This window comes from Pieris napi, chromosome 19 (assembly GCF_905475465.1).
Source record: "Pieris napi chromosome 19, ilPieNapi1.2, whole genome shotgun sequence".
Lineage (NCBI taxonomy): Eukaryota > Metazoa > Arthropoda > Insecta > Lepidoptera > Pieridae > Pieris > Pieris napi.
This window is the reverse complement of record NC_062252.1, coordinates 9,867,854-9,895,534: the sequence shown is the minus strand read 5'-3', so window position 1 is coordinate 9,895,534 and position 27,681 is coordinate 9,867,854. Positions and strand designations below refer to the sequence as shown.

Here is a 27,681-nt window from a genome sequence, read left to right as displayed (position 1 = left end):
ATGGTGTTTTCCAAATATTAATGAAATCAACAAGAAAAATGAAAGAGTTTAGTGATAATAATAATATGAATTTAGATGTGACTGACTCAAGCAATTTCATTTTTAAAGAAATATTTCTTTAGATTTTATCGCGGGCGTGGCAACCGAATCAAGAAATTCCGTAACGTAAATCAACCTTACACAAGATGACATAATATAGGTGCGGCAAATACGCGTTAGAGCGGAACAAAACGCATTTTGCGTATCACATCTCTCTGACGTGATCGGTGACGTGATCGGTGACGTAGCGCAGGTGCGTTAGAGTGAGACAGAACGCATACTGCGTATTCACATCGCGCGGTCGGTGCAGTCGGTACGCGTTAGAGTGCTAAAAAATAAAAAAATGCTTTGCAGTAGCTTTACCGCGGCAGTCCCCGAGTGCCGCACGTTTTTTTTTATTTCTGTCACATGGTCACTCTATCGTACTTATGGCCTAAGCATTAGACAGCCAGTTTATTAAAGGTTAAACGGCGCTGTTTAGTTAAAAGCCTAGGCTGTTAATTGAACGGCATATTAAGCTAGTTGGCTGCGACATATATACAAATTCTTCGTCAGTTAAGACTTCTTTTTGTTTTACTCCTCAAATAAACGACTTACAATTCAATACTGCTTTCAAGTTTCCCGTTAACGAGTTAGTAATAATTATAAGTACGTATGAGGGCAAAACCAAAATGTCAACCTGACGTAATAGCCGCTGTCTTGATTTAAAGGTTTCATTACATCATTTTAGTTTAAAAACCCAGTTTGCAACTTTTTAACAAGAATTCTTCGTGCGTTTCATTACCCGACTTTACAAGATTCTTTGTACTAAAGTGTATTTAATCGGTTAATAACGCAGAAAAACGTTTGGTATAAAGTTTGCATTTGTAATAGTTTAGTATTGCTCATTTTCGAGTTAATTATAAATTTTAATACATTTAAAAATAACGCGCAAACAGAGAGGGGTTTTACGTTCACACAATGCCACTAGATGGCACTCGATTAACTACGATCAGTTGAAATAAACATTTTTGAATTTCATCTTAAAACCTTAGATTTTGAAAATTATCCTTCAATGCGTCTTCTAAATACAATAACTTTTTCATATCACACATTTGCATGCTTTTAAAGTCAAAATTTGTGTTGATGATGTTTTTTATATACATATTAGGTATTTCTACGACAAATATTCATTGTTTATCATGTTTTCTTTTTAATTTATTTAAAGTTTACCACATCATACATTTTACGAAATCTTCCATCTTAAATGTATATTTAAGTAAACATAAGTGTTACAAAATTATATTAAAAAGTACAATTAAAATATATACAAGATAAACTAAGCAATAAGCATACAATAAAATTACCAGAAATTTTTGGTAAAACAGAAAAAAAACCCTGTTTTGCTGATGTTTTTTAGTTATAATAGGTTCGAAATAGGCACCCAACAATGCTTTCTCTAAAACCCACACTTTTTTCTCTAAATCAGCCCACTACCGAATATATCCAGCTCCGGATAAGCTGTGTTCAATCTGAAGCGGAAAGTGCCTGAACTCCTAGGTTGGTTTTAGCAGAAGGAATTTGGAAAATATTGTTGATTTTAAACCTAGGGAATGAGTAAGGGACGACAATTTTCATATCTTGTAAGAGGTCACTGCTCTGTATATGATTATTTATATAAGAAGGTAGTTTTTTGTTTTATTATTGTAAATAGTCGGGGCTCATGACGATACGACCTCAGGGATGAGAGTCACTCTTACAAGATACTTTTTGCAAAACTCCACATCCACGAAACGAAACAAAATTGACTTTCGTTAACTTTACTGTTGCGCAGTTAAATCTGGGTTTTGTGACATCGAAAGCGTTGTATGGGATTTCACAAGTGAAACTGGGGCTACGTGAATCCAAAGTACGTCACTATGACGTAACACTGATGAGTGACGTCACGCTGACGGCTTTCGAAGCTTATAAAAACAAAAATGTCTTAATACTACCTATGACGCCAATATACTGGATTAATATGACTCATAAGTTTTACTGATATTATATTTTCTACTAAGTATTATTATTATTATATTCTTTTGCTTTTTTTGGCGCAAACTAGCTGCTGTAGTCTCTAGCAGAATGACTAGGGCTGTAGAACAGTCTGCTCCTCAGCATGATGCTGAGCCAGTGCCAATTACAACCAGAGCACACACTCACACTGAAAACTTACCTTCTTCTTTAAAACTACCACTATATCTATGGTATATGTTAAAGTATTTTATCTAAAATGTTAATCAATTAAACACCAGAATTTTTTTGCTTAGCAATAAAAAAATAACTAACAGCTGATTAGTTAGAACTCTAAAAGGATTCAATGCATCATTATCTTATATGTCGTATTTAATTGAGAGACTATCAAAACTTAAGTGCTCTTAACACGTCATAATTATATCTTACAAATTAATCAAACTGATTCATAATCAAAGAACGGGTTCTTTAAGTGATTTCATGAATCATACATTTATGATTAATGTGATTGATATTTTAGTTGATATATCCCTTATTCATAAAAAAACATAAAGCCGTATTTCCTACAGGGGGCAATTTGATTGTTAATTTATTCAAATTTCAGTTTTTTTTTAATTTACTGTGTATCGTTAATAATTTCTTCCTAAAGTTATTGAAGTTTCTTAAGTGAACTAATTTTTTTTTATTAAACATTAGTCGGTGCATAATAATTTTATGGCACATGGTACAAAAACGGTTGGAAAACACTTATCTAAAGATACGACGATACACTAATCATAGAAGTACTCTTTTCCACACGAGAAAAAGAGATTAAAGAGTACACCTACAACGCCGGGGAATAATTGTAGTAGAATAGTAGTAGGGGTATGTGGGGGGAAGGGTCCGCACTTTCAGGGAATGGTATGCAGCTCGAAAATAAATCAACTGGCAGTTGGTTCCACCAAGGTGGCACGCGGCCGGTAGTGCCTTAAATTATCTGCGTAATTCGCCATTGTTTCGGGTCTTAGCTAACTACAATACAATTCATAGGTAGATGTTGACATTTTCCACCTATGAGGGTGAAAGGAAATATTGTAGGCGAAAAGACTTTCACATTATTTAGCAGTAGTACATTTTTTTTATTATTAATTTGTAGTTTGATATTTAATTCCAGTTTTCTTTTTCGTATATTTTGTTTGACAATGAAATCTGTTTTGTCTTTGGTCTAAGGGTTATCTTTTTTTATACGTATATGTGTATCTGTAAGATTTATTATAAATAAATAAAAAGCTGTGTGTGAGGGGATGGAATTTTTCATTCTGCCTCGACGTCCGATGATCGAATAACAGGAAGTCGGAACAATTATTCAGAGCACTTCCCATAATAAATGCGGTAAAATATGCAAAAGAAATAAATCAAACTGATTCTTAATCAATTAATGAAACAATTTTTTTTTCATAAAAAAACAAGTCTTTTCCGTTTCACTCTTTTGTCTACTTTCCTCACAACGCAACCACAATTCGACAGAAAGAGATGAAAAAAGGGGCCTCATAGCCTAGCGGTCTTATTAAGTGGCAGCTAGGTGAGGGGTACCGGGTTCGATTCCCGGTTCGAGAGCAAGTTTTAATTTAATTTAAATTTGTTCTCGGCCTTTGGGAGGGTTGTGCGGTACCGGGCGAGTGCCTAAACCGTACATGGAGGACACGGTCGAATTTCTAAAGACAAGCACGAATTATAAAAAATCCTATACTTAACGCTGGCTAATGCACAAATCGTGCCAGAGCCATAAAAAAAATAAAAAGAGATGAAAAACAAGATACGAGTTCGACTTAGGAAAAAATGGCATATGCCAACGGGTGCCTGAAGTGATTTAAATAATTATACATTAAACCCTTCAGTACTCATTTGTCTGTTTTCCTCACAGCGCAAATATATACGACAGAAAGAGACGGAAAGATGCAGCTATTCAAGGCTCGTAAATCAACTTTGCTTAGAATTGTGCGAGTCATATTTCAGTGAATTTTAAACTATTTTAATACAGTCCATTAGCGTCATAGGATAATAATAAATGGATGTAATTATGAGCTTCAATAGAATCCATAATACCAAGAATTTTAAATGCCTAAAACATATTTTACATTACGAAACTAAGTTATTATTTTAATCTTCTTTGTAAATTCGGATTTATTTTCTATTCATATTAAAACTGATGTTATGCGTATTGATTTATTTTTATTTATTGACGTGACAACGTTTAATAAATCGAACGCCGGCTGCACGCACGAAAAAGCATGACTCATTGTCCCGTTACGCTCATTGTACGCTTGCGCCGCATCTATCTCTCTTCCACTCGATAGGCGTATGCGTCCAACGATTCACTCCTTCTTTGTATGCAATCATTTCATCAATGTTTTGTTATGACGTTGTCACATTAAACTATCATAAGTAAACCGACTTTTAGCTATCTTTATAGCTATAGATGGTGTACGGTACAGACCTGTACACAAATACAAAAAAGTCTAATTGTAAATCTAAAGCTCATCAAAATCCAGTCGTTTTGGATGAGTTTAATTACAACAAATACATATATGCATGTACCTGCTATTTTTAATATGTATTTATTATTGTGGTTAGTTAACTGTATTTTTTGCGTGTTATTTATTGTTAACTGTTGTTTTCTGTTGCATTAATTAATTAATAAAATTCATTTTCAAATGTTAGTTTGTTAATTTTAACTGAAGTTTAAATCTATTAAAACTATTTAACAATTAACTAAATATAATGAAACCCATTTAAACGCGTTCCAATTTTAACAAAGATAATCGACTGGTATAACCCACTTTTATCAGTAAGGTCAGAACGGGGACGATTTTGGGGACGCGCGTGGGTTAAGGTCGCTAGACTAGGTCGCGGTGCCGAGTCGACCTTGTTTAGGTCAAATCGGGCGGGGTAAGGTCAACACTCAACCTCAACAACACCCGATAGCAAAGATTAGATTGTGTAACACAAAGCGCTATTTGACAAAAGTTTTAAAAACCATTTCAGATTATTGTAGGACTTAAGGAACCTATATAGAGTATTATTTTAATGTTATGGATTTAAAAATTTAAATTTGTATTTTTAATTCAACGTCATTCCCAATGACATGTCAAGTCAAACACACGTCAAGTTGTTAGTGCGTTAATTGTCATTCAGACATATTACATACGTCTTCGTCGATTCGACTAATCTGTGACAGCAGACGCACGTCTTGGTTGAAAATGTTGACTGTATTTCAAACTGAACATTTGAAATACAGTCAAAACCGTTAACGACGACATCGTTTAGAACAACATACCGGTTATATTGACCAATATCAAAGGTCCCTGTTAAATCTATTGTATTAGGTTCTTATTTAATAACAACGTCATCGGCTGTTACGACTATCGGTTTATTCAGTTCCTTTGATGCCGTCATAACAGATTTTGACTGTATAATGTATATATGTATGTTATTTTTTTTTAATAATAATAATAAATCATTTATTTGCAAGGAAATGGTAAATTTATATCAATCAATTATAAAAATCCGCACAATTAGCCACACAAAAATAGGCATGTCACATTAATTTTCATAATAAGTCATATAAGAAGAACATCTGTCATAATAATAAGTCAAGCTATTTATAATTAATTGTTGTCAAACTTATATTTTATTTACTAAACAGCTAATTTGCGATGCAGTGTTGGCCTAGTGGCTTCAGCGTGCGACTCTCATACCTGAGGTCGTAGGTTCGATCCCCATTTAACATTTGCTCCAACGGTGAAGGAAAACATCGTGAGGAAACCGACATGTCTTAGACCCAAAAATCGACGGTGTGTGTCAGGCACTGGAGGCTGATCACCTACATGCCTATTAGATTTAAAAATGATCATGAAACAGATTCACAAATCCGAGGCCAAGACCTAGAGGTTGTAGCGCCAATGATTTATTTATTTATTAAACAGCTAATATAACCGACACTCACACAATTTGCTATTGCTCCTGGCGGAAATATTTCCCTGAACCTTCCTAAAAGGGCATTAGCTCATACCCTTCGGACCTCTCCCTATACTAACACCGCCTAGTTCCATGTCCTACAGATCTGAGTATGAATATAGCATTAATAAAGTAAAATAGGGTCATTTTTATGCAAGAGTTATGTAGAAATTATTGTCAAGTACTGTTAACATGTCAAAAGGAAGAAACTAGCTGCCCACGACACAGGAAATCCTAGTGTGGCTAGTGCACTTTCTTTAATAACTAGTCCTTATGTATACCTACTCGTGAACGGGTGCTACTTGTGGTGACTGGTCGTACTTGAATTCGTGTATGCGGTGATGTTAATTATTTCGACAATGTGTTTGCGTGTTGTTCCCACGAGAATGTAAGTGCGTGCTCCTATTTCACTATCAGCGGACAATAGAGAACTCTTTGTTTTTAATTTATGTTATTATTATTAATTACTTAAGATGTCATGTGGAACATGGTTTAATGGTTGCAGCTCCTTACAAACGTTGTGTAAAAAAAATGGCGATTAAAAAGAGTGGCGGAGAGTTTATTGCCAGTTCTTCTCATCCGTTCTACGCCCTTGATTTGAGAACTGGCACTAAATGTAAAATTCGAAACATTAATATGTATTCCTTTACTGACAAGTCATAAGTGTACACTGTGTTATCTATATGATTAAATGATTTTTGAATTGTAGTTACAATAATGTTTTGAACTTCCTTGCTGAAGCACATAGACATTTGCCACTTGACAAACGCAATTTATAGCTAAATTATTGCCTACCTGTGAGACTTTTTTTTTTTTTAAATCTCTCTGGCACGATTTGTGCATTAGCCAGCGTCAAGTATAGGAGTTTTTTTATAATTCGTGCTTGTCTTTAGAGATTCGACCGTGTCCTCCATGTACGGTTTAGGCACTCACCCGGTACCGCACAACCCTCCCAAAGGCCGAGAACAAATTTAATTTAAATTAAAACTTGTCCTCGAACCGGGAATCGAACCCGGTACCCATCACCTAGCTGCCACTTAATAAGACCGCTAGGCTATGAGGCCCCCTGTGAGAGACTTATCAATCAAAGCCATAAAAAGGCTGTTAATGATTCACTATGCCACTTCATTAGAACTACTGGAATTACCAAGCTCTTTCCTCTAAAGGTGGTAAAACCACTTCGTGACCGAGGCATAAACGTTTTAAGTGTTTTATAACTTCTCATTAAACCATAATCGAAGGTAATCGCACGATTCTAATTAATTTTCTTTAATCATATTACTTACACGAACGTCATATTTAATTAAGAGTTCATGTCAATGGAGTCACCTCTCCGGGTTCGCAGGTATCAATGGGCGTCCCCCAAGGATCGATTCTCGGGCCTTTCTTATTTCTGATTTACATAAATGACCTCCCATTCTTTGTCAACGAAGTTCATGAGATGGTATTGTTTGCTGATGACACTTCACTTCTATTTAAAGTGAATAGGAATAACGTATTATTGGACGATGTAAACAATTCTATCTCTCGTATAGTTAACTGGTTTAATGTAAATAACTTACTGCTTAATGAGAATAAAACAAAATGTATTAGATTTACAACTACTAGCGTAAAGCGAGATATTGGTAACCTGAAAATTAAGGACAGTGAACTAAACTTTGTTGACAAAACTGTCTTTCTAGGCATAACAATAGATAGTAAACTCCAATGGGGCCCACACATAGAGACTCTTTCGAATAGGCTGAGCTCTGCAGCATATGCAGTAAAGAAAATCCGACAGTTTACTGATAAGTACACGGCTAAAATTGTATATCATAGCTATTTTCACAGTGTTATGTCGTACGGTATTTTACTGTGGGGTGCTGCTGCAGAGGTTCAATCCATATTTGTGGTGCAGAAGCGGGCTGTTCGGGGTATTTGTTGTGTTTCTCCGAGGGAGTCGGTACGGAATAAGTTTAAGGAATTAAATATTATGACACTATCTGGTCAATATATTCTTGAAGCCTTGTTGTATGTCCAAAAAAATATAAACGATTTTAAAACAAATGGTGACTTTCACCAGTATAATACGCGAAATAGCTAATAACTAATTTGAGTGTACGACCAACCAGGCTCCAAAAGATAAGCCACTCCTTATATGGAAATTGTATTCGTTTTTACAACAAACTCCCAAGCGAAATTAGAGAATTATCACTAAACAAATTCAAAGCCCTCGTTAAACGAAAATTAATCAATAAAGCGTTTTATAAATTTGAGGAATACTTAAATGATCCTAATCCTTGGGATTGATTTGCTCCAGTTCAAACTATTTGTATGACAATACTTGGCGATTAAAAAGAGTGGCGGAAAGTTTCTTGCCAGTTCTTCTTACCCGCTCTACGCCCTTGACTTGCGAACTGGTAGTAAATGTAAATTTACGATTAATTTAACTTGACGATTCAAAAGTGTACTTGGTTACCCACTTGAATAAAGATATTTTGAGTTTAAGTTTTGAGTTTAATAAATATAACATTACCTATACAATGGCTTGAGCAGAACTAGAAGGAGCTCTCTTTTCACGCGTTAGGGAAAAATGATGAAAGTAAATTTTAACGATGCGCGCGCACACCGTCACAAAAAACCGACACCCTGAAGTTAGCATAGTCAACATTTTAAAATAAAAAATGTCCATTTCTTTAATTATGTAGAAATAATTGTTTTGTGGTATTTAAATAAACTTTATTTAACTAGATAATGCGTTATAATAAAACTTTCGTTATAAAAAAGGTATTTAATGTATTAAATACCTTTTTTCTATTGTTAGTGTCGTTTTTTCTACAAACGTAGATTAAGGCGAAAGATAAAATTTTTAAAAAAAATTTTATCTTCTAACGCGTGTACATAAGTACACACACATCCTTTTTTACATGTTTGTAACCACCTGCAACCATTACACCAAGCTCCTCACACCATCGCATTTATTTACAGTTGTCTTACTTAAGCTAGAGGAGTATCTATGGGCTATGTGCAACGGCGAAAGCCAAGGTTGTTTGCGATACCAAGGGCTAGAACCAGTCTGTTACACAGAGCAGATTATGTTGTCTATTGAATTTTCATATTTTAGGAGTGAGTTCCAGGTAGCAATATTGTGTATCTAATTTTTTTTATTTTTTTAAAGACAATTCACACCAATTGACCTAGTCCCATGCTAAGCTGGTGAAGCTTGTGTTATGGGTACTAGGCAACGGATATACATACATATTATAGATAGATAGACATATAAATACATATTTAAACACCCAAGACCTAAGCACAACACCAAATGCTCATCACATCGATGTTCGTCTCAGCCGGGGATCAGCAGTCAGGAGTACTAACCACTAGACCAATGAGCCGTCGAATTATTTAATATTATATTTAACATTGACATTATCTTAGTATAGTAATGAATAAATATCTGCGTAATTCGCCAATGTCTCGGGTTCTAGCTAATTTTGACACAATGATTCATTGTTGAACCACAATCTACTAATTTTAATATGACAAGCAAACATGACATACACGAAGAGATAATACAAATATCAAACAAAACAATTAAAATTACAAAAACTAAACGAAAATCGATTTAAAGTGCGAGGGGAGCAACTATGGATATCCAGACTTAGTTCGTTTATCAGAATGCTCAATCTGGACATCGGTGAGCTTTAAGAAAAAAAATTTGACAACAAAATTCAGGCAAATCTAAATTCATGCTACTTACGCATATTGATCAATAGGCAGCGGGGTCAAAGAGTCTTCATAATGTTTAAAAATTCTTTCCAAGTTTCGTTCTCGCCTCGCCAGAGTTGCACTAGATGGCGCTTCTATCAATTTGCCAAACACTGGGTGAATTTGGGTTCGGAAATCTGGTGAAAAATAGAGATTTACTAAAAAAGCGATGTTTCGACTTTCGAACAATCTAATATATAAAATTCTCATGTCACGGTGTTTGTAGTTAAACTCCTCCGAAACAGCTCGACCTATTCTCATGAAATTTTGTGTGCATATTGGGTATCACTGAGAATCGGACAACATCTATTTTTCATCCCCCTAAATGTTAAGGGTAGTCCATCCCTAATTTTTTTTTTTAATTTTTATATGATAAAGCATTAAAAAATACATAGAACCCCTAATTTTCACCCCTCTACGATCAACCCCTATTTTTTATTATAAATGATAAACAAGGCAAAACGACGTTTGCCGGATCAGCTAGTCTTACTATATAAAACAAAGTCTGAACACTTATAACTCGAGAACGGCTTTCATGTTTAATGATATGAAATATTTGTTTGTCTATTAAACGTAAACAAAAAAAATCAATACAAAATGTTTGGATAAGTGTCATTTAATGTTTATCCCGTCGATATGGAAACTCTTCCCTTAAATTAAAGATCGTATTTATAGAAAGGAAAAGATATATCCACAATATTTAGATAATGGCGTATTTTAATTTTTTTTATTAATGTATGTAATGAAAAAGAATTGACATACAGTATAAAATCTTTATAACGTTATAACGAAACACTCTCTTTATCGTAAATTGAGTTGAATTTGTTATGTTTAACACAAAACCCATACATTAATTTACACTTTATAACGCAACAACCACTCTCTATTCCGACGAAATATTTTCCAATTTAGACATCGACAACATACTTAAGTGTAATTGTTTTCATAATCAGCTTACAAAACTAACCAATTGAGGTGCCGATATTTAATTATTGCATTAACAAGTGTGCCATTATTATTCTTAGATTACATTGCCTGTAGGAAATTTGATCTAAGTTCCTTTTTGAAGTGAAACTTCTTTAGAATCGTTGTGATTTCAAACCGGATGCAACGGAAAAAGCGACAGCAAAAAGAGACAGACACATAAATTAATAGGATTTGGCGTGATAGAGAGTGAGATAGGAGGCATTATACAGTGTATAAACTTTAAATTAGTGTGTATTTGAACATTTTCTGAAATAAAAGAACAGATTTGATGAAAATTAAATAAGTAAGTCAAGTAAGTAGTTTAATTATAAAATTAGATTATTTATCAATTTTATTTACAAATCATTAGTTATAGAAACTTTTTGAAGTGAAAACTTCGTACTACACTTAATTAAAAGTTTATACACTGTATAATGCTTCCTATCTCATTTTCTCCCACGTTGGATCTTGTGAATTTATTTCAAACTTTTATTATTTTAGTTTTTACCAAATTAAAGATTGATATTAAAGTTATATATAAAAATTTAACATTAAAATATATTTTTTTAAAGAAAAGATCCTACATTTAGATAGAGAAAAAGTCTAATTTACATATTTTAATTATAAAAACTTTGTTTTTGAAGGTTTCACTTCTACCACGTGTGAATTGGACACATGAAGAAGAAAATGCTTGGTCCCTAAATTCGTTATAAAGACTACACTGTATTAGATTCTCGTGTCACAGTCGTAAACAAATGTTTGTGTCCATTCAGTACATCTTTTTTAATGGAATCCCGCTAACCTTGACAGCTCGGGCTGTTCTGGCGAGCGTAGATCTGCCGGAAATTGGATTTTCCCGCGACTAGCACAAGTGATAAGGTTGTCCACAATTTACATTTTATGGTTTGCCATTAAAAAATAATATTTAATAGCGATATTATTTCTGAATTAAATCTTTGGAAACACTATTACTAATATAAAATGCAAATACAGGGGTCTAGGCTCAGAATATGATTTTGTGCCATTCGGTGTCGAGACCCTTGGTCCGTGGGGTCCTAGCGCTTTAAGGCTGTTTAAAGAAATTTCAAAAAGGTTAGTCGACATCACAGGAGACTGAAGAGCTGGTAGCTACCTCGGACAAAGAATTAGTCTAGCTATTCAAAGGGGGAACGCTGCCAGTATCTTCGGAACCTAAAGGGACTCCTTTTAATGATATATTTTAGTTTATGTTAATTTTTATGTTTTAGTTATTTATTTCAATGTATATTATTTTATTATTATAAGTTTTTATAAATGTTTTATATACAGTAGAACCTCGTTAAGTCGAACCTCGATAAGTCAAAAACCTCCAAATCTCGAAAAAATGTTTTGTTCCCTTCCCTTAAAACACCAAAACCTCCATTACTTGAAATCTTGACCCTCTGTTAATCGAAATAATCACCGAGTCCCTCCAAGCCATTTTGGTACATATTTTCACTCTATAACTCGAAAAATTAAATTTGACCTCTGTATCTCGAACATAGGAACGTTTTATTTTACAACCTTTACAACTTGATCATTTGGAATTTATTATCTCTATTGTTCGAACAAAAATAAGTTACCGACTTTAAGAACTTGCCGACAATGTGAGTACACTATTGTTTCTTAGAAAACATTTTAGGAGTATACAATAATAAATTTATGACTCATGGAAACACGTGTTTGCTTGCTTTGTGTCAGGTGTCAAAATGTATAAGAATAAGCCTCAAACTCTTTATGTCGAATCAAAATCCGCCTAAGTCGAAATCCTCCATAAGTTGAAAACTCTATAACTCGAATTTTTTGGCGTCTCCCTTGATGTTCGACTTATAGAGGTTCTACTGTAATTATAATTAATATAGTTAATATAATTTAGTATTTATGTTAACTGTAGGAGTACGAAATAAATAATAATGTTATACTAATATATTGTACATTTTTAGACAGTAGACACACCTAAGTAACACCGCCTATGGACATTGCCAGAGGGCTCGCAATTACGTAGCCAGCTTTTTAATTTTAAAACTTAGTTACATATCTTAATATATATAAATTACGCGTCATGTTGTTTGTCCGCTATGGACTCCTAAACTACTTAACCGATATCAATCAAATTTGCACACCGTGTGCAGTTTGATCTAACTTAAAAGATAGGATAGCTTACATCTTAATTTATACCCGCAATATTAGTTGCAAATTATTTGTTTATTAATTAACAGTCACAATTTTAACAGATGGCGCTGTGTCGAAAGTACCAACGTTTTTCAGAAGCTACAATTAAATGGCTTAACCACCAAAAAAGTATGGTGGTCTCCATGACTGGTTTTCTCCTACCGTTTCCCTCGAACAGTTTACTACTATCTTTATATATATAATTCTTCTGTGAGTGTGTATGTCACTGAACTTCTCTCAAGCGACTGGACCGATTTTGATGAAATTTTTTGTGTGTGTTCAAGGGGATCTGGGAATGGTTTAGATACACAAATCAGCCCGCCAGATGGCGCTGCAGTCGGTACTTTCATACTTTGCTTTACTAATTGCTTGAAATATCATGCAGGACAACGTCTGTCGGGTCCACTAGTGTAATATAAAAGAAACCTTAGCCATAGCAACGCTTGGCCGAGTCTGCTAGTATTATTTATATAAAATCGTTTAAGCTATAATTTTCTTAATATATCTTTAATACTCAAAAAAAAAGTCAATAAATAATATACATAATAAATTAAAATATGAAGATTGAAGATAATGAGACCGCAAACAAATCTGTTAATTAAAACAATAACTTTTCCTTGTATTATCAATATAAGCATGTTTTGAATATATGAATTTCCGTTACCCCTAAACGGGGTCATTTCACTGATACGAATAATCTTTGGGAAGTCCAAATCACTCAGGGAAACCACAACCACGAACCACTACAACTTCAGGCCTAGCCAGAGCTGTTCCACACCATTAGTCCGTGATGATAATTGCGTATGCAAGTTTTATTACGACGGGTATCGAACCTATGACTAATCCAGCAGTAATAAAACGAACTAGCGGATTCAACAGACGTTGTCCTGTTTTCAATAATTTACAAATCATTCTCAACTCCACTTGAACACATAAAAAACTCATCAAAATCTGTCCAGTCGTTTAGGAATTTAATTACGAACATACACAGAAGATTTATATATATACCAGCTGTTTATTTGCTGTACAGATAGATAACTTAGAATCCGACTGCAGCGCCATCTGCCGGGCTGATTTGTGAATCTATACCATCCAGGGCGTCACCCAACGCATACAAAACATTCAAATCGGCCCAGCCGTTTAATAGGAGTTCAGTCACATACACGCGTACAGAATAATTATATATATATTAGCTGATCCGGCAAACGTAGTTTTGCCATGTTTATCATTTATAATAAAAAATAGGGGTTGATCGTAGAGGGGTGAAAATTAGGGGTTGTATGTATTTTTTAATGTTGAATCATAAAAAAATAAAAAATAAATTTTTTATCTAAAATTAAAAAAAAAATTGGGGTGGACTACCCTTAACATTTAGGGGGATGAAAAATAGATGTTGTCCGATTCTCAGACATACCCAATATGTACACAAAATTTTATGAGAATCGGTTGAGCCGTTTCAGAGGAGTTTAACCACAAACACCGCGACACGAGAATATTATATATTATTAGATAAAGGTAACAATTATTAAAATACAATTTGAAAAAAAGTATATCATACCCGTTTTGTCCTCTTCTTCGCTTACTACAATGCCGTCTGAAAAAAAAACAATATTTATACATATTGCTTTAATAATCCGTAGCGTCTAGTCAACAATCATACAAATCGGTATTCTTTTTTTTAATTTTAAAAGAAAAGAAAAAACTTTATTATCACTACATATTATAAAACAAAGTCGCTTTTTCTGTCCCTATGTGTGCATAAATCTTTAAAACTACGCAACAGATTTTGATGCTGTTTTTTTAATAGATAGAGTAGATTGAAGAGGAAGGTTTATATGTACAATAACATCCATTAAATAGTGGAGAAATACAGTTATTTTTGAGGTTTCTAATGTGATGTCGTAACATTTTTTCCACTTACATTGCAAACGCAGGCCGGCCCTACGAGATTTATGAATAAATCAAAACTACTGGATTGATTTCAATCATTTTTTTAGTGAGTGACATAGGCTATATATTTTATACCCGTGCGAAGCGGGCCGCTATGTTTTTATATATAGGTCGGTTATCGAAAGCTGGCGGGTTCACAGTACTCACACTAATGCAATTTCACATACAGTATGTTTCAAAATATGATTTTTTTGCCATGCTCATTTTAGTCCACTCTGGTTTTAGTAAGGTATAAACAGTAGCAAAAGAAAAACAATAACTGTCTCTTTTATACTCATAAGCTTGACCGAGCGCGAGAGAGACGGACAGTCTTTTCGTGATGTATTTGTGATTGTACAGTAGAACCTCGATAACGTAAACCTCGGTAACATAAAAACCTCTGTTACTTCAAAAAATACTATGTTCCCTTCCCATCAGAGCCCAAAACCTCTATAACTTAAAATACGCAACCTCTATAACGTAAATAAATAATCTCTGTATAGGCCCTCAGTAACTAAAAGAAATGTTTCCACAACCTCTATAACATAAAATTGTTTGTGAATGAGTCATTTTTTAAGAGTGTCAAAACAAATGGTTTCGGTATTTATTGCTTGCACGTGTTTACTAATGTATTGTTAACGTAAACAATACATTACCTATTGTTTGCTTTATCTAAATTCTTCAAAGCTTTGCGGCGGTTAGCTTTGTGACAACGACTTACTTGCATCATAAGTTAATGTGTTAATGTATTCTCCTCTCTATTTGTCATTGAAAATCAAATCGATTTAGAAACAGTGAATTTTTTAAAACAAAAGAAAATCACAGATTTTTTTAAGTAGACTAAACCTTTAGTTGTTGTTTTATTTTTATGTAATGTAAGTAATGTGAATAAATATGATTACATATTTAATTTTCCATCCTTCTGATGCATTCAAGTAAAAATGGGAGGAAGGGTACATAGAAACATGTACATACCTCTATATTAACCTTTACCTGACATAGAACCTTGATAACTTAAAACCTCTATAACATAAAATATTTTGTGTTTCCCTTGGACTTTATCTTATCGAGGTTCTACTGTATTTCAGTTTGACATCATGTCTCGCGCTTATTCACAGACACTACACAAGCACAAAGTGTAAATGTGTTGAAGCCGCCAGCTTTAGATAACATACCTATACAACGTGCACAGTTTTTCTGTAGTGTATTTAGTATCAGCATTGCACCCGTGCGAAGCCGGGGCGCGTCGCTAGTACATAATAAAAAATCCTATTTAGTTAAAAAGAAGTGTACACACACTAGGATTATGTGTCGTGGGCAGTTATTCTCTACCATTTTTTTCAATATAGAACAGGGGGCAAACGGGAGGCTCATCTGATGTGAAGGGATACCGCCACCCATGGACACTTTCCAGAGCATTAAGAATTGGTACGCTCTTCTTGAAGGACCCTAAGTCGAATTGGTGAATACTTCAGTGGGCAGCTGGTTCCACATGGTGTTGCGCGGCAAAAACTGCCTTTAACATTAATATTTAAGCTATACTAATAAGAAAAGACCGTACCAATTCTTAAAAGGCCGGCAACGCACACGCGAGCCCTCTGGCATTGAGTGTCCATGGGCGGCGGTATCACTTAACATCAGGTGAGCCTTCTGCCCGTTTGCCCCCTGTTCTATAAAAAAAAAAATACTTTCCGTTTAATCAGCAGTGTTTAGAAGATGTTGCACTAACAAAGTGAACTTTTGAAATCGGTCCATTCGTTTTTGAGTGTACTCGCAACAAACATACAAATATTCTCATTATGGCTTACCGTCATCATCAATCGTGGAGTCCTTCTGCACTCTAACAGGAAAATTGTATTGCCTCTGTTTTGCCTCTTTGAATGTTGCATCATATATTGTTTCTGTAACACATGCAAATGTTCACTAAAAGCTTTAGCTTTAAAGAAGTTTATTCTCTTTAAAAACATACACCCACATACACACCCTTATTTTCACACCATCACACAACACACATTAGGTTTTTTTAAATTTAATTGGGTATATTACAAAAGTAAAAAATCATTTATTTATATAGGTAACACAATGTACACTTATGAATGTCAAAAAAGAAATATATAAATTATTAAAAGCTTCTAATTTTACATTTACTGCCACTTCTCAAATCAAATATTAATCGCCAAGTTTTTTGTTTTACACGATGTTTGTAAGGGAATCTCTTAGAGATAAATTCAAGGAAATTAATATACTTACCTTTCCCTCGCAATATATTTATGAAAATATTATGTATGTATACAAATATAGTGATAAGTTTACTAGAATAGAACATACGCACAATGTTAATACACGAAACAAACGCAGGCTGCAATTTCCCCGTACTAGACTATCTAAAGTTAGTAATTCTTTTTTGGGGAAAGGGATACTCTTCTTTAATAAAATCCCAGAGGCTCTTTTATCACTGCCTTTCAATAAATTTAAGAAATGTATTAAAGAAAAGCTGTGTAAAAAGGCTTACTATAAAGTCAACGATTATCTAGTTGATAAAAGGGCCTCGGACTAGTGCTAGACAGGCTACTTCTAATTAATTTGCGATATTTGTTTTAAATAAGTGTTGTTTGATGATTTGCTGTTTTAAAAGAGTACCGAGAGTTTTTTACGCCGGCTTTTTCTCTCGGCCTACACCCTCTGTCTTCTTTGCCGATGAGTAGGGATGCCTACAAATTCAAATTTAATGACGTGGAATAAGTGATAAATGTATCTTATGTTCCATAATAAACATATTTTTATTTTATTTTATTTTATTTTATTAAGGAGCTGCAACCATTACACCATGTTCCACTCGACATCTTAAGTAATTAATTGTTAATTAATAATAAAAAATTAAAAGCAAAGATTTGTCCTCTATCAGCAGTAGGCACGGTGAAATAGGAGCACGCACTTAGCACACGCATTATGCCGTTACAAGCCAAGTTTACAAAATCATATTCAGATATTGTTCTAAGTTTTAGGCGATTAATTTTGACATACATCCAAAGATAATTTGAAAACTTTCGGATGGCAACACAATCTCATTGAATTTCTTAGGGTGCGTACAGACTATGTAACATGTTATATAACTTGTGTTTTATAACACGTCCACATTATGTAACCTTGTTATTCAACATTATAACATAAAACAATGCTGTACACATTAGAATAACAATGCAATATAACAATGTTATATAACCATTTTAAATAACAAAAGAAAAACAAAAAAACGTAGATGCTGGGTTTGTCCTAGCATACATATCAATAACATGTTATTATAACATGTTTTATAACATTCAGTGTCCACATTATCTGAAACATGTTGTATAGCAATGTTGTATAGCAATGTTGTATAACATGTTATGTTATATAGTCTGTACGCACCTTTAGGTTAGTAAAATATAAAATAAAATAAAATAAAATATGTTTATTATGGAACATAAGATACATGTATCACTTATTCCACGTCATTAAATTTGAAGGCATCCCTACTCATCGGCAAAGAAGACAGAGGGTGTAGGCCGAGAGAAAAAGCCGGCGTAAAAAACTCTCGGTACTCTTTTAAAACAGCAAATCATCAAACAACACTTATTTATAACAAATATCGCAAATTAATTAGAAGTAGCCTGTCTAGCACTAGTCCCAGGCCCTTTTATCAATTAGATAATCGTTGACTTTATAGTAAGCCTTTTTATACAGCTTTTCTTTAATACATTTCTTAAATTTATTGAAAGGCAGTGATAAAAGAGCTTCTGGGATTTTATTAAAGAAGAGTATCCCTTTCCCCAAAAAAGAATTACTAACTTTAGATAGTCTAGTACGGGGAAATTGCAGCCTGCGTTTGTTCCGTGTATTAACATTGTGCGTATGTTCTATTCTAGTAAACTTATCACTATTTTTGTATACATACATAATATTTTCATAAATATATTGCGAGGGAAAGGTAAGTATATTAATTTCCTTGAATTTATCTCTAAGAGATTCCCTACATTTTAAATTATAGATTGCACGAATAGCCCTCTTCTGCAGGATGAAAATAGTTTCGACATCAGCAGCATGACCCCATAATAATAAGCCATAAGTCATTAAGCTATGAAAGTAACTAAAATAAACAAGTCTAGCTGTATCGACATCAGTTAGAGAGCGAATTTTTTTAACCGCGTAGGCTGCAGAACTAAGTCTCTTCGCCAATCCGTTAATATGAGGGGACCACTGAAGTTTTGAATCCATGGTGATTCCGAGAAATACAGTTGTATCATCCAGATTCAATTCCTCACCGTTTATAATTGGTCTAGTATCCATAATCCTTGAATTTTTTGCACAAAATTTAATGCATTTTGTCTTTTTTGCATTAAGTAGAAGGTTATTCATACTAAACCAATGGACAATCGAAGACAGAGCATTGTTCACATCGTCAAAATTTGTTATTTGTCGTTTGATTTTAAAAATCAAGGACGTGTCATCAGCAAACAAAACTATCTGATGTTTTCTCTCTACCATGAAAGGTAGATCATTTATATAAACAAGAAAGAGGAAAGGGCCAAGAATTGAGCCCTGTGGTACCCCCATATCTACTGCCGACCCAGAGGACCTCTTACCATTCACTTCAACCTTCTGAGTTCTTCCGTGTAAATAGGAAGTCAGAAGATTCAGTGCGGTATTCTTAATGCCATAGTGGCGGAGTTTCCCGATTAAGGTCTCGTGTTGGACACAATCAAATGCTTTGGATAAGTCGCAGAAAACACCTAAAGCGTCATGCGACTCCTCCCAAGCCTTAACATTGTATGATTCATTGTCTTGATACGTCATGCAATTACTCATTTTTATTTCTATTATATATTTTTTCCGAATAGTTAACAGGTATAATAGCTTAAACTTTGTTTTATTTGATAGAATATTTCGTTTATTTAATAATAAAATAAAGTTGTATTTTATAATAAATATAGTTTTAGTTTTCCATGCAATGCTAGTCATTTTAAGTATCAATAGTAAAATACTAAATACGTATAGTATTTAATTTCATAGAAATACAGTTACTATCAATGTAAAATAAAATAAAATCAAGTATCAAGTAAGTTTAATCCACTAAATATATCAAACTTTTAGGGATACCATACTATTTTTTTTTTAATTTGCCGCGCTTTTTTGTTATCTTCTTTCATTGGCCACACTCTAAAAATCTTCTGTGCGTTCGTAATTAAACTCCTAAACGGCTGGACAGATATTGATGTTTTGTTTTTTAGCTTTTATTTTTTGTGAGTAAGACGTGTGTACAGGACCACATCTGTCGGATCCACTAAATTAATTTATTTTATGTTTGATCCAATTATCTTATGCAATATAGTCGTAAAATTTTACAGAATATATATAATATATTAATAAGCTAATAAGACTATAAGAACTTACTTATGTCGCTCTCATATTCATTCCATATTTTTTCAATTTTCTCAATAGACCTTTCACTAATCGCCCCCTGTATAGGACTATAAATAGTGCTCTTCAAAGTTTTCATCACATTTGTATCATATACAGGGTTGCCTTTTTTGTCTATCCGTTTATTTATATACAGCCAATGTAGAGCTTGAATGGCTGCCTTTTCTGCGGCTTGTCGTTTTGATATTGATGTTCTGAAAGTGCAGTGTTATTAAGCAAATCTTTAAGTTTCAGTTACCATGGGATATTATATTTGACATTTATACATAGATTGGGAATACTGAATTTGTCATGTCATAGTAACTTCTGAAATGTTAAGTATAAAACAGCACTCTTTCATAATATCAATTATAAGAGTAATTTTATCATATATATTGTTTCACAAGGCACATTGGAAGGAAATGTGTATTTCTACGCTATATTAAATTGTTACCCTTCGAACTTCATCTTTTCCGGCCACACAAAAGAATAAGCACAGGTCCAATCATTCTGTGATGGCTTCTTTTTCGACCCTTTCGGAGCAACATTGGCTTGCTTATAATGTATATCAAATATTTTCTCTGGTGTCTTCGCAGTCAATTCATTTAATGTTACTCTAGGGTGTGTATATAGCTGACGTATATTATTTAACTCTGAAAGAATTTATAAAATTTAATATCAAAATACATTGTTGTATGAAGATAAAGAGTCTCATCTCTCAATCTTGTTTATATTATTTAAAAGAGCTTTATTTGAGTTATATAAAGAACCATCCCCACAGATGGATATTTTTTTATATTTTTTCTTTCTATTTATCTCCTTTTGTTATATATACTATTATACTAATTAATAATAATTATCTCCAATATGTTTATGGTGATTTCTTTATGTAAAATACCAAACAAGCTTCTTCTTATATGAGAGATATCAATTAGTCCTAATATATATGTACATATTAGGTGCTGCTTTCCATGCCTAAGAGACATTTACAGGTTTATTATATTAATTTATACTATCAAAAACCAAATACATAAGACATCTCCTCATATTTCGGACAAATTTAATGTCAGCATTACTAAGCCTCGAGGAAATCAAATAATTTACCTTTTTCCTTTTGGGTATTTTCTTCCTGAATGTTATCATCAACATGGGAATAACATTTCAAATGCAGTAAATAGGAAAATGTTGGTAATCTTTGATTCAAGGTAAATTTTGACTTTATGTTATGACACCTAAGACCTGAAAAGTGTTTATACAACATAAAGGTATTGTTAATAGTTTTGACTATAATTTATAAAAATAACTTGTTAAATTATATCTTAACAAATTACCCCATTCTGAATATACACAATGGTATAAGCAGTGATACAAACAGGCATAAAATAATAAGAAACCATATAAAAGTTTATAGCTACAACTATAACATTGTTCCATTCGGTATAAGACATAATATTATGTCGAGATAATTGTTTAATTTTATTATAGTTCCTCTATATTAGTGTTAATTAAGTATATAGTTGTTACTTTAATGACTATAAATTTAATATTTCATTATCATACCAATATTGCATCATACTACATACATAAAAAATACACTTCATTAAAAATATAGCAGATTGTATAAGTTTTTTAAAATATCTGAAACGTACACTCATAATTGCAGATATTAAGAATGTACTACAGACAGATATTTCAGAAGTAGAGGTTAGGATTATAATACTTACTGTGATAGTTATTTATTCCACCTGTTATATTTAAATTGTTACATCTATATCCTACAATGTTTAAGCTTCTGCATAGCCTTATTCTAGGTAATAACAAACTTTTAGGAAACATTTCTATTTTCTAGGAAATAATAACAAAAGTCACTTTATACTGAGGTAGTTCATAGCTATTTTGCTATAGTTATTTGTAATTTATTAAGAGTTGGATCTATCGTTTTTGTAATTGGTTACATTAATATTATTTAGAAAAAATAATTTATGAATATATTTATATGAAATTAATTCTATTCAGAATAATCTAAAACTTGTATAGTATTTTATTTCCAAATTCCAATTTCCCTCATTTTTAAAGCTCCAGTTCCAGTTATCAGTGTAAAAATGATATTGTCAAATGTCAGCTGTCATTATTTTGCACTCTTGATAGAACTAAAAAGTAAATTATAGATAACAACTTAAAACTTTGTCGAGTATTATTTAAGCAATCGAACATGCTGTATTCGTCAATGTTAAATGCAAGAGTATAAAACTTTATAATGTTCTCATCTTACTGTGAACTCAAATTCCATGTTTATTTCAGTGAGCGTATGGAATATGGATGTTGGTTTTGCTAGGTGCGCTGTTAAAGGGATACGCCTGCCGTAAAATATTGTTACTTTGTTACACATCTATCACCAGTCGCGCACAGAGAGATTCCGTGTCTTGGTTTCAATCATTATCCTACGCCAACTTAATACACATTTAAATCTCTTGCGATTTTGCAACTAATTTTTGGTCATGACTAATTTGTAGTTATTGTGAGAATCATGTATCTACTAGTACCTATTTAAGATTTCAATACATTTTTTTATGTTATAATATTAGCACCATCAGTTATAACCTTGATGTTATAAGTGTGTAAGTAACCACAACATTACGCAACTGGGTTTCAAACAATTACCAACAGATTTATTTATATAATAATATACCTATGTTTAAGATGCTTTCATTACCAATATAATGTTGAACTTCATAAAAATTTATACCTAATATTATTTTATTACGTATAAGCGAAAAATAGGAGGTTGTCTCAGTTTTAAATTATAATTTAACCTTAAAAATAAAATTAAAGTTAAAATTAAAAATAAAGATAAAATATGTCCGAAAAGTCATTTTATTATAATACTACCTTAAAATTATTCTGCAATGAAGGTTAAATACCTCTAGCGTCTGAAGCAGTATTAAACTGTTATACTCATTGTTATTTTAATGACATACCTACCTTACCTACTCTGTTTTGATAAGGCAATAATGATAGCCGATAGGATAAACATGATATTTGTGGCGAAACGCATCATACTTATTTCTATTATTGTGAAAAATTTCTTGCTTTTGCAATGCGCAATCGTTTCTTTAGGGAAAAAATTAAAATGCCAATAATTTGGTCGTATTCTTTATTATATAATTTGTGTACGAATCAATATAACCTTGACAGGTCATCGCTGCTTAAGTTTGGCAGACAATTACTCATTCAACACTGACTATAACATCCTAAACAGGAAAACAAATACGGTTTCAAGCTACAAGTACCTATTTACAAAAAACTTGTTTTATAAAAGCACACTCATACAAAACAGTCTTTATCAAAATAAACTTTAAAACACAGACGGCTTAGAGTAAATGCCGCTAAATATCACAGTTTCTGTTGCTTTCTCCATAATAAAGTACAAGAAAGGCCTATTTGCATTAAAGCGTGGGGTTGATATCCTATCAGCAAAATATGCGCTAGTCTCCGCAGAGGCAACGGTACCTGATTCTGTGACCTCTATATCAGCTTTATGTACAATGGCAGATACATATATACTCTCTGGCGAAATGCGTTCAAAACTAGCCTTGTTCTGGTCAAATATATCCACAACACCCATCTTAATGAGAGGCCCGTTCATAACAACATTTGTACTTATTTTGAACCTGGGCAACTTTATATCGACGTCTTCTAAACCATAGTTGTCTACGTCCTCTTGCAATCTGGTAAAGATGTCAGAAAAAGTTACAGTCTGGAACTGTTGATACACATCATACACTTTAACTTTCGGGTACGGCAGGACAACTAACATAACATATTTCCCCTCTTTCCCGTACGGAAGTTCCATAACCAGTGATTTTAACTCCTTTATATTAGAGAATGGAAGTTGGCCTCGCTGATACATCATGTTCACTCGGCCAATTTCTTTATTGTCTTCATTGTAGAATTTCTCCTCAGATGTGTCCGTTTTATTGAATGGTGACTGCCAAAGACCCCTGAAGGTTATGGCGTTTGTCAAAATCAATCTTGAATTTGTGAAGTCATCTGATGTCAGCACGTTGGATACTTTTGCACCGGAATTGCTGATTAAAGCGTTGGCTGTCTGTGCGGCTGCACTTGGGTCCTTAAAATTGAGATTCCTTATCATAGCATTAAAGTCATTTGTAATAACACTTTGGAATTCTGGGTAAATATGAAAATCTCTATCCAGAAACATGAAATTCTTGCTTGCGAGCTGCACATCTGGCGACGTAGGATCCAGCACGGTTTCGGTCAAGTTTGCGTAACCATTTATTATTGCCTTTTGATTTCTCGGCAAAAATAGGGCGTGCGATATTTGCGTCTTACTCTTTCCACTCGCACCTAAAGCGATACCAGTTAATAAAGTCCAAATACCGAACGGCGAAATAACAATGTGTCCATCTGTCTCCAACTGTGTGAATTGCAATAACTCTAAACTAAAGTTCCTGGCTCTCCCACTGAATTCTGGAGCGGCGTATGCGCACGCGAAACAAAAAGTCAGTATCACAATTATTTTCATTTTGTATGTGTCGTCTCTACGACATCGAGGAAGTGACTGAGTGGATTGGCCGGTTCTACCGAGGTTGATATATAATATATGTTATTATTATTAGTGAAGTGGGCATGACAAGAGCTTTAATATAAAAATATAACTCATTAATATCATAATGACGAATTGATGTAATTTACAAATCGTTTAAAAATGATTTCGTTAATTAGGTATACACTCTATAAAATAAGAAAATATTTAAAGTATTAATGGCTCTATCATAAATTGAAACAGACAGAATAAAATATCTTATAGACTGGTAATTTTTTTACGTCTGTATTATAATTAGACAAGATCATAAATTTCAATTGACCCTACACCAAAGTGGGCGGGGCATATAGTAAGATGATAAACAGGCTTTAAAGACGAAAGAAATATATGGAGAGGACCAAGGGGAAAGAGGAACGGAGGGTGCCCTAATAAAAGATGGATAGAAGATATAGAAGCGTTACCAGGAAGCGAATGGAGGAAGTAAGCCATGGATAGAGATATTTGGAGGATATTTGGATATTTGGATAGCTGGAGGAGGCCTCTTCAAGGTAAAGTGAAGGGGTTCCAATAAATAGGTTCTGAAGGAAGCTAGGATATTAGGATAACTATATAACCTGATTGGAAATAAATGGAATTTATTATTATTATATATTTCAATTGGTGACTTAAACGAAAAACTTATGCATTTTTTCTTAATTTTTTTTTTTTACATTAACAAGTTACATACGACTTAAATTTGTAAGTTGCTATGTCGATGTTCGTCCTAACAAATAACCGCGCTGGGTATTTCCCAGTCATTTATATTTTACTGTAATAAAAAGTAACTGTAGATAAAAATAATTGTCATTTTTTATTTTATTTTAATATGACTTATGAGCAGTGTTGGCCTTGTGGCTTCAGCGTGCCATTCTCATCCCTAAGGTGGTAGGTTCGATCGCCAGCCGTGGATCAATGGACTTTCTATATCAACATTCGCTCCAACGGTGAAGGAAACCTGAAGAAACCGGCATGCCTTAGACACAAAAAAATTGACGGTGTGTGTCAGGCACAGGAGGCTGGTTACCGACTTGCCTATTCAATTTACAAATAATCATGAAACAGATTCTGAAATCGGAGGCCCAGACCTAAAAAGGTTGTAAGCGCCACTGATTTAAAAAAGTTTTAAAGTATATTAATTAACGACTGGAACTCTTCAATATTACTTATTCCATAACTAACAAAAGCAAGATTGTTTTACAATTACATAGAATTTTTACAAACTAAACAGCGTTTTTTATTAAATTTTATTTAGATAATATAAAGATTTTGTAGTAATAAAGCTTGTCATGATAACCACTTAAACCAGAGTATTCGTTTTTATACAAGTCAAACGCATTGTAGATGTTCTGCTTCTATACTCGCAGAAACATAGTACCTACCTACCTATTATTACCCCTATATCATGCAAATACAGGGGTCTAGGCTCCGAATATGATTTTGACCCATTCGGTGTCGTGGTCCGTGGGGTCCTAGCGCTATAAGGCTTTTTAAGGAAATAGCAAAAAGGTTAGTCGAAGAGCTGGCAGCTACCTCGGACAAAAAAAATTGTCTAGCTATTCAAAGGGGGAATGCTGCCAGTATCTTCGGAATCTTGCCCAAAGGGTCTCCTTTTAATAATATATTTTAGTTATTATATTTTAAGGTTAGTTATTGTTTTTTGTTATATTTTTTTAAAATTAAAAAAAAGTTTTTCTACCTATTGTTGTAAATGTGACGTAAAAAAAGAAACGCATTTTAGTAATTTGAGAACAGTCTTATTTCTTATCGTTTTATTACAACGTGGTTATAATGGAACACCAAACAAGGGCTGATTAAGGGATATGACTAATAACCTCCGTGGGGCCTTAGTAAAATTGCCTTAACAGTAGTGTATGTTGAAAGTCAGAAACGAAATTTGTATGAAAACTTTTCGACACCAACTGTAATTTTCATACAAATTTAGTTTTCGACTTTCTACATACACTACTGTTAAGGCAATTTTACTAAGGCCCCTGGAATGAAGCTCGCTTTACGACTAAGTTGTATTTAGAATTTAGGTAAGTACCACTTTTTGGTCAGAGTTGAGATTTTTAATGATATGAATATTGAAGGTTTAGTTAAAGTTCTCTGCCCTTGCATTAAAATACAAATATCTAGTATATTTGTTATTTTTTAATTAATATCAGACATTATACACTTGAAAAGAATGAACTGACGAAATATAGTGGCTTTATATTTTAATCTCGTTTAACGGAAATCCCAAAGTGAAAGTAGAACACTTTCTTTAAAATACAGTTTATTTCTGAACGAAACAAAAGTTAACAATAACTGTATTTTATTTGTCCAATAAAATAAATTCCATGTTCTTGAAACACATTAACATTCTGGATGTCAATATTACGTATAGTTTATATACTAGACAAGAATGTATTATAGACATTACACAGACAGAATTTCTTAATGTGTTGGGTAAACAAATGAATAAATCAATAAGTTATATTTACTTGCCACTAAACTTGGATTTTCTATGACTCACCAAAGAGTAAAATAAAGCGCATTCGATCTTCATTGTATTTAAAAGTAACTTACATAGGTACCTATTACCTAGGTAACACAGAAAATGTTTAGAAAATGAAAAACGGCTTAATGTAGAAAGTTGCCAATACTTTTATTGCTTTTCGAAGTAATCTCCATTCCTCTCTACACATCGTCGCATTCGATGGAACCACTGAGAAAAGCAGTGGGCCCATTCTTCCTAAGGGGTCTCTTCTATGGCATTTTCGTACGATTTCACCGCATCT

At 33.2% G+C, this 27,681-nt stretch overlaps 2 protein-coding genes across 2 annotated transcripts in view; both read right to left on the bottom strand.

The window, feature by feature from the left end:
• Positions 1–22,375, bottom strand: part of LOC125059409 (ATP-dependent RNA helicase DHX30-like) — a 42,668-nt gene extending 20,293 nt beyond the window's left edge. Inside the window, exons 1-7 of the mRNA XM_047663822.1 lie at positions 22,020–22,375; positions 21,400–21,534; positions 20,750–20,948; positions 20,290–20,510; positions 16,668–16,760; positions 13,616–13,628; positions 9,767–9,964 (exon numbers count right to left, since the gene is read on the bottom strand). Coding sequence (XP_047519778.1) covers positions 9,767–9,964; positions 13,616–13,628; positions 16,668–16,760; positions 20,290–20,510; positions 20,750–20,948; positions 21,400–21,534; positions 22,020–22,131 — 971 coding nt within the window. The 5' untranslated portion in view covers positions 22,132–22,375. The remainder of the gene's footprint in view (positions 1–9,766; positions 9,965–13,615; positions 13,629–16,667; positions 16,761–20,289; positions 20,511–20,749; positions 20,949–21,399; positions 21,535–22,019) is intronic.
• Positions 22,376–23,434: 1,059 nt separating this feature from the next.
• LOC125059406 (serine protease inhibitor 77Ba-like) lies at positions 23,435–24,896 on the bottom strand. The gene has a single exon (XM_047663818.1). The coding sequence runs from the start codon at positions 24,839–24,841 to the stop codon at positions 23,651–23,653; it is 1,191 nt and encodes a 396-aa protein (XP_047519774.1). The 5' UTR covers positions 24,842–24,896; the 3' UTR covers positions 23,435–23,650.
• Between the last annotated feature and the right edge of the window lie 2,785 nt (positions 24,897–27,681).

Coding starts and splice junctions, on each gene's coding strand:
- LOC125059406 (XM_047663818.1), bottom strand. CDS start 24,841: ATGAAAATAATTGTGATACTGACTTTTTGTTTCGCGTGCGCATACGCC.